Source organism: Crocodylus porosus, unplaced genomic scaffold, assembly GCF_001723895.1.
Source record: "Crocodylus porosus isolate Cpor-Errol unplaced genomic scaffold, CroPor_comp1, whole genome shotgun sequence".
Classification (NCBI taxonomy): Eukaryota; Metazoa; Chordata; order Crocodylia; family Crocodylidae; genus Crocodylus; species Crocodylus porosus.
Window position 1 is genome coordinate 58,666,275 of NW_017728886.1, and position 7,467 is coordinate 58,673,741.

Below are 7,467 nucleotides of genomic sequence, written 5' to 3' on the forward strand. Positions count from 1 at the left end.
AAGAACCAGCACCATACCTACAGGCTGGGGAACTCCCTTCTTGTCAGCAGAGGCAGAAAAGGATCTTGGAGTCACTACTGATTCTACAATGAACATGGGCCACCAATATGGGGACGCAGTCAGGAAGGCCAACCGCACCATGTCCTGCATCCATAGATGCATCATAAGTAGGTCCAAGGAAGTGATCCTCCCGCTCTATTTGACCTTGGTCAGGCCACAGTTGGACTACTGCATCCAGTTCTGGGTGCCACACTTTAGGAGGGATGTGGACAACATGGAGAGGGTCCAGAGGAGGGCCACTTGCATGACCAGGGGTCAGCAGGGCAGGCCCTTTGAGGAGAGGCTACAGGACTTGAACCTGTTCAGCCTCCACAAGAGAAGGTTGAGGGGAGATCTAGTGGCCTGTTACAAACTAGTCAGAGGGGACCAGCAGGCACTGGGGAAGTTCCTGTTCCCCTGTGCACGACCAGGAGTGACAAGAAATAACGGTCACAAGCTGGCACAGTGTAGCTTCAGGTTAGATACCAGGAGGCGCTACTTCACTGTCAGGGTGGCTAGGAGCTGGAACCAACTTCCAAGGGAAGCGATGCTGGCTCCTACCCTGGGGGTCTTCAAAAGGAGGCTAGACAGTCACCTAGCCGGGGTCATTTGACCCCAGCATCCTTTCCTGCCCATCGCAGGGAGTTGGACTTGATCTGCTTAGGTCCCTTTGGACTCTACCACTATGAATTTAGATACCAAAGCCAAGGCTCTGGCTTCCATTTCAGAAGTTTAATGTTCAACTTGCAAGTACCTAAATCTTGTATTAGATCTATTTCTGGATCTCTCTCTGTGCTTCAGTCAAACACAACTAACGGGGCTCAACATAGACATAATGAGATGAACTTCAACTAGATGGCCTTTTGAATCACAGGAGCTCAGACTCGATAATCTAATGGTCCTTCTGGCTTTGAAATTCCTGATAGGTTCAGACAAATTCACAATACATAGGACAGAAATAAATTAAAGTTACTGCAATACATTTCTTTTGGCTCCTCCATGCTAGATATTATACTAAGGAGAATATGTGATAATCCCACACGAGACCTTAAAGACAGAAGCAATACTGGAATGCATTAATGTTGATTAATCTAGCTGCAATAAGATAGGCTCTTCTGAAAGGAACTCACATTAGCTAGCCATTAGAAGAGTAGGTAAACAATGAAATGTTAGTGAATTAGCACAGACTGCTAAATATTAAATAAGATGGATAGATAAGAATATTATCTACCTGCATGGTTTTTGAAATAAACTCCCTCTGTGCTCCAGGACCTAAACTGTTTTTCAGAGAGGTCAAAAACAAAGCCAAACCAAACCCCCAAGCTCTCATACTTGAGAAGCAGTAAACAAGGCCTGACACTATACTGTAGAAAAACAGAGTTATCCATGTTTACATCCATCTCAATAGGGTATAGGTTGAATCTAGTAACACCTTAGCTGTCAACAGTGCTAGATGTTTTCATTGCTGATCCATGTAGCACAAATGCTAGAGGTGAAGTATTTATCCAACATTACTGGATGGAGATAGATGTGCACCGATACCATTGGTCAGATATCAGATCAGCACCAATATAAAGAAAGTTAATTATACTGGAAATTGGCCACATCAGGCCGATATAGACAGTATTGCTTCCATCTTCTATTGCTAAGTGAGAATTTGCTTGCAATCTTAGAAGTATTAATGGGACAATAAGCCTCTCCCCTCCCTGAAAGTCCTAAATACAAACATGTACAAAACAGAATGGGGAACACTATAAAAATCAGTAGCGAATACCAAGAGAAGGCTTGTGAAGAAAAAAAAGCCAACATGGCTGAGCCACTGAAAATTAACATTAGAACTTACCAAATATTTGGTCACCCAGAGCAGATAGAAGCAGGTATCTTATAGATCCCTGAATAAGTCACCTCAGTACCTTTCTTTAGAGATTGTCTGAACTAGCTTCCCAATTGGTTGATAAGCACCTCTGATACCAGGTCCAGGAGAACAATTAAAAAGGTGCCTATACCCAAGTACAACTACACTAGTTTCAGAAACGTGATGAAAGCCGACATGAATATAACAGGTAGGGTGGAATCATAACACTTTGAAAGTGGTACCAGCAGGTGGCAGCTATTCTTCCCCTCCACCTCCAGTATCGACCATCGGCTTGTGTTCATGTTTTATAAGCAGCAAGCAATCCCTGTCAACTGTTATCAAAAGTTTTGATGTCAGTTAGAAGCATGTTACTTCTACCTGAAGCTTTCTGGCATCAGCTTAAGCACTGCCACACTTCCTCAAGTCAGAAATCTTACCTGTACCCATTTTATAATTAGGAACAAATTACCAACCAGTAGAAGAATGTATGAGACCGTAGTTCATTTCTTCTCCTCCTTATTTAATCTGTATGATTATTTTTAGCAATTGTGAAGTGTTCAATCACTGTTAAAGTAATAATTACATTTAAAATTGATAGCACTCTACAGCTAGTTCTAGAGTTTAGACAACCTAAGCCTGTCACCAACTTCAAGATTTTAAATATCTTGGGGGACGGGGAAGCAGGTGTAAGCCAACCCCCACCCCCCTCAAAAGACAACCAATTAACTTATTTATGGTTGAAAGAGTAGTGTGTAGAATCAAATACGAATAAAATTAAAAGCAAAAATGTCTGGCTTCTCTAATATCACTATAACCTTTTGAAACTCAGGTCATATATACTAGTACGGGTTTGGTATGAAGAAACAGAAAAATACCCAAAACCCTGTCATCATTCATCCTTGCACCCCAAATTTCATACTACAGCACATCAGCTTCAGTCCAGGAAAGGGGGAATCATTTCTCAGTTAATAAACACATTAAGCAAGTATACATTTAAAAAAAAAAAAAAATCTTCAAAACAATAATTGATCACTATTAAAGTTGTGTCTCCTATTAGTGATGCACAGTAAATACATTCATCCTCACAAGTTCATTGTGGCTATGGAAAAAAGTAAGAGAAACTTTTCAATTCTATTTTACATTATGAACATTAGAAATGAATGAATAAGAGCTTTAATGGGAGTGAGGCATACAGGAAGAATTTCCTTCTTCAGTTCTAGCATTGTAAATTTATTTTTCTTAAACAAAAATTGCCTCCAACCAACAAAGTAGTGGTTTTAACAGTATTAAGATTAGACTCCATAATCAGTTTCAAGTTAAGTTGAGAGTAGATGATGTTAACTCACTTGAATTCCTTACCGTACCACCACCCATGGTACTTAATTCTTTCAGAAAAGGATGGGTCCTCCTTTTAGTCACTAACCAATGAGCAGTTTCAACTTAATTCCCTTTTTAGAGTCATATTGCAAGCAAAAGCTTTTACTTCTTGGGTGAGAACATTTCAGTGCTTATTAAAAAGTTTCTGAAGAAAGAGCATATGCTCTACTAATGAACAAGACTATTAGAAAGACTGCATAAGCAAGATAAAAATCCTTTATCATCCTTATGAAAGAGGAGGAAGCAGTTGGCCATTTTGAGAGGCACTAAACAATCAAGTCAGGACCTGCCTCCCCAGGTGACCTTCCCTGCCTTTCCCTTCCACCCTAACTTCATTTCGTTCTCTCTTCCCTTCACTTTAGAAGTTGCATTGATAGTTGCAAAGATTTAGGCATGTTAAAGTATTGTTACTATCACTTCGACTAGATTATTTCTGATGTTCTTTGTGGAAGAGGTATGGCAAAGAAGCAGCAGTAAATTAGAAAGAAGAGGGGAATATTACAAAGCTGGAGCAAAGGCCCCTCATCTCCCTTTCCAACACTCAAGAATTTGGCTGCCAAGACCACCATTAGACTGACTAAAAGGTCTTCTTGAACATTCTTTATGATGAAGAAACAGGGAAAAAAAACCCAAACCATGAGATTTTTGTTTTTTAATTGCATTATCCAGAATGACTACAAACACATAGAACATGATTGTACTCATTCAAGCCCAATTCAATTTACATGCACTGCCTGAAGCAACGACTGCCAAACAAGTGTGTACTCCAACCACCCTCGTGAGCCACATGAACTGGCTGATGTACTGTGTCAAACTTCGCATCTGTCTCATGTAAAAATAGAAAGTTTAAAAACCCAAATCTGGGAGACACACTTTCATTTCCACCTCCCTTGTGAAATAAATAAGGCAGCAGGTCACAATTAGTTAGCAGTGGCATCTTTCAGGTATGCTATCAAGTCTGCCCTCTCCGGCTTCTTCTTAATACCAGCAAAGATCATCTTTGTCCCTGGGATGTACTTCTTGGGGTTTTCCAGGTACTCCATCAGGGTGTCCTCATCCCAGGTAATACCTAAAAGTTAAAAAAAAAGGAGTTATTGGCAATGTCACCTGCTGAACACATTACACCCCTGAGTACAGCTGGGAAGAAGCAATTCATGTATTCTTCAGACCAAACACCAGTGGCACAAGCGCCAGGCCAGGTCAGGGTCAGGGGCACTTTGCTGGAGGGCAATGTCACCACTGGAACCCGCTGCTCCGGCACAGCCGGGACAGAGCCGTGCAGGAGTGGTACTCGCTCACCTTTGTTCTTGTTGGCCTCCGTGTAGGAGAAGCCGGGCGCCTGCCCAGTCTTGCGCCCAAACAGGCCATGCAGGTTGGGCCCCGTCTTGTGCTTGCCGCCCTTCTCCACAGTATGGCACTGCGCGCACTTCTGCACAAAGATCTTCTTGCCTTTCTCTACATCACCCATGCTCGATGCTGCAAGACAGCGGCGGAACCAAGGTCATACATCCGCTGCGGGGCCCTGCCCGCCCGTCCCGGCCACGCGCCAAGGGCGCCGCTTCCCACCACTCCGGGCCCGGCAGGGTGAGTAAAGGCCAGTACCCCGCTCCCGCACGCCTACCTGCCGGCCCCTAGAACTGCCCGCGTGCAACCGACCCCTAGTCTCAGCGTCCCAACACCTGACCCCAAGGACACGCCGTACTCCAGCCTATGTAAGCCGGTGCCTCTGCAACCGAACCTCGCCGGTACTCGCCCCGCCCACCCCGGTGCGCCTGCCAATCGCTTGCCAGCCTGGGCGCGTTGATAAGCGTACAGCGGTGTTTCGTCAGAGGAACATTACGAACAAAGACTAGCAGGGTAGATTTCATTCAAAGGCATGTCGGGCTCCGCCTCATCCTCCTTGCGTCATAGTACACAAGTTCCGGCCAGTAAGTCACGAGGGAGGGAGCAAAAATGTCTTTAGCACATGCGCAGAATGGAAGGCGAAGCACGGTTTAGCGGCGCATAGAAAGGGCGGAAGTCACGTGGTGGTTCCGGCAGCGACGCAGGCGTGGAATCCATGTACGCGGGTGAAGACCCCGGGCAGATTCGCGGGCCCGGGTGCCCAGCAGAAGGCGCCTTTGGCAGGTGCCGCGTGTCCAGCCCGCATCGCGTGGTTCATTTGCTCCAGTCATGAACAGGAGCCGCTGCATCTTGCTGAGGAAGCTCCTCCCGCACGAGCGCTCGTGGAAGTGGCGGAGTAGTAGGGCGAGCAGAGGTCACCCAGCCTAGCCCCTGTCTGGTTTGGGGCAGGAGCGACCCTGGTCCGGCCATCCTCTGCTGATCAATCCCGCCACCCCACAGTACAACCGCCCTCAGCCCTGACAAGGCAGATCTAGCCCGAACCTGCCAGGGGTAAAGCAGGGGAACCACCCCAGCCCACTATGAAATGTCAATATAGGCACAAGAGGTCTGCCCTCCCCAGTCTCTATCAGTCTGACCGTGGGGTAAAATTCCTTCCTGACCCCAATCTGGCAATCATTCTGACCCTGAATGGCACACCCCAGTCAAAGTCCCCAGCCTTGCCTTGCTGCAGCCAACACCCAGTGCCTCCGAGAGAGACTTAAAGAAACCAGGAAACGCACCTGACACATGGGGGGTGGGGTGGTTTTGACAGCAGGATTTCCTCCCAGCTGCAGGGGCAACCAGCAAAGCCCAGAAGCATGGGAAATACCCATGGTAGACTAAGGCATGGCTACACCATCCCTGATGTGTGGCTGCCCAACCTCTTGAGCACTGCCATTAATAGTCCCCAACCTCCCTAGGCAGTCTATTCCACTACCTCACTCTTTCAACAGTGGACAATTTTTTTTTCCTGATATCCAGTCATTTGGGATGTTCTCATTTTAATTTTCCAATAATTTTCTTTACTAGATTGGAAAAGGGCTCTGCTTGGCTCCTTTCCCCCACCTCCAGCCATCCCACAGCAGGAGTGTTGCTCTGAGCAGCAAAATTATTTTTTGAAGAAAAAAAATGTGGTTTGGGCTCATCTCTAAAAAGGGTGAAAAAATGCCCATATGATCAGAGTTCTTTTAAACTTACCCATGGAGAGAAGGGATGAGGAAATGGCCTCGGGGAACCAGACAGGGACTCAGGAGACACAAGCTCCTTTTTCAGTTCGCTGCAGACATCTCCTACCCCCACTGTGACTTAGGCCCAGATCCTCAAGGGTGCTTACCGCTGACTGAAATCACTGAGATTTTGGCATCTGAATAGCTTTGAGGGTCTGGGTATTAGTCATGGAGCTTTTGAGCAGTGGCAAAACTAGAGGTGGATGAGAAGGGCACTAGCTCCTGGCAGCAACTTAGGTGCTAAAATCATCCCCTACCTGTGGAGTCTGCACCTTGGCAAGAGCAGCATCACACTTGCTCTTGCAGCAGCAGCCAGTGCACATATGCTGCAGTGCTGCTGTTTTAAGAGCAAGAGCTGTGCTGGGCAAACCATGGGGCAGCAGCAGCAGCCAGGAACTGTTTTGGGTGAGACTCCTGCGCCCCCCCCCCCTTGGAACTGTACCCCCTCCACCCTATCCGCACACACAATTATTATACCAAACCCTGCTTGTTAGGTCTCTGGTTTTGGGACTAGCCATTGAAAAATGGAGAGAGGATTGCTTCTCTACCTCCCAGAAGTGCTGAGGACAAATTAAAGAGTGTTAAGTACTCTGACATTATACAAAGGTCTGCAGAGGAACCTAGAGAGAACTTTTATGGAATATGGCACCTAATGAAGGTGACATCTAAAAAGAATAGTAATAAACGCATTATCAGGAAATGTTAAAACAGAAACATGTGAAATAGTTATCTTTTCTCATGCATATAATAGTTTTTTTCATCTCTTGTTACCCATTTTGTGTTGGATCTCTCCTGACTAGAAAGTCCATCCTGGACCAGAGAAACCTTTCCTGATGAAAATTCCACTGAAACACGCACAATTCTGAAAATAAAGGTTGCCTTATATTTCTCTTATGTTCTCCAATGAAAAACCATTCAGCTGGAAAATTCCTGAGGGCCTGTGTGGACTGGTATGTATATACATAGTAGCATTTTGGCCTGTGGAATGGTGCTAGGTGGGCAGGTGAGGGAGCTAGTGAGTTCCCCTTGTATTCACTGTTCTTGTCTTGGGGCAATGGAATTCCTGGTTCTTGGAGCTGGAGAGGT

At 45.7% G+C, this 7,467-nt stretch overlaps 1 protein-coding gene across 2 annotated transcripts; it reads right to left on the minus strand.

Moving 5' to 3' along the window:
* Positions 1-3,908: 3,908 nt before the first annotated feature.
* LOC109309929 (cytochrome c) lies at positions 3,909-5,036 on the minus strand. Of its 2 annotated transcripts, none has more exons than XM_019534831.1 (3): positions 4,928-5,036; positions 4,571-4,747; positions 3,909-4,340 (listed from the first exon to the last, which is right to left on the minus strand). In XM_019534831.1, the coding sequence occupies exons 2-3, from the start codon at positions 4,737-4,739 to the stop codon at positions 4,192-4,194; spliced, it is 318 nt and encodes a 105-aa protein (XP_019390376.1). In that variant the 5' UTR covers positions 4,740-4,747; positions 4,928-5,036; the 3' UTR covers positions 3,909-4,191. The 2 variants fall into 2 exon arrangements, with proteins under 2 accessions (XP_019390376.1, XP_019390384.1); XM_019534839.1 differs by lacking the exon at positions 4,928-5,036 and adding an exon at positions 4,893-4,914.
* Positions 5,037-7,467: the final 2,431 nt, after the last annotated feature.

Coding starts and splice junctions, on each gene's coding strand:
- LOC109309929 (XM_019534831.1), bottom strand. CDS start 4,739: ATGGGTGATGTAGAGAAAGGCAAGAAGATCTTTGTGCAGAAGTGCGCG. Junction 4,341..4,570: donor GGAGGCCAACAAGAACAAAG/GTGAGCGAGTAC, acceptor TTTAACTTTTAG/GTATTACCTGGGATGAGGAC.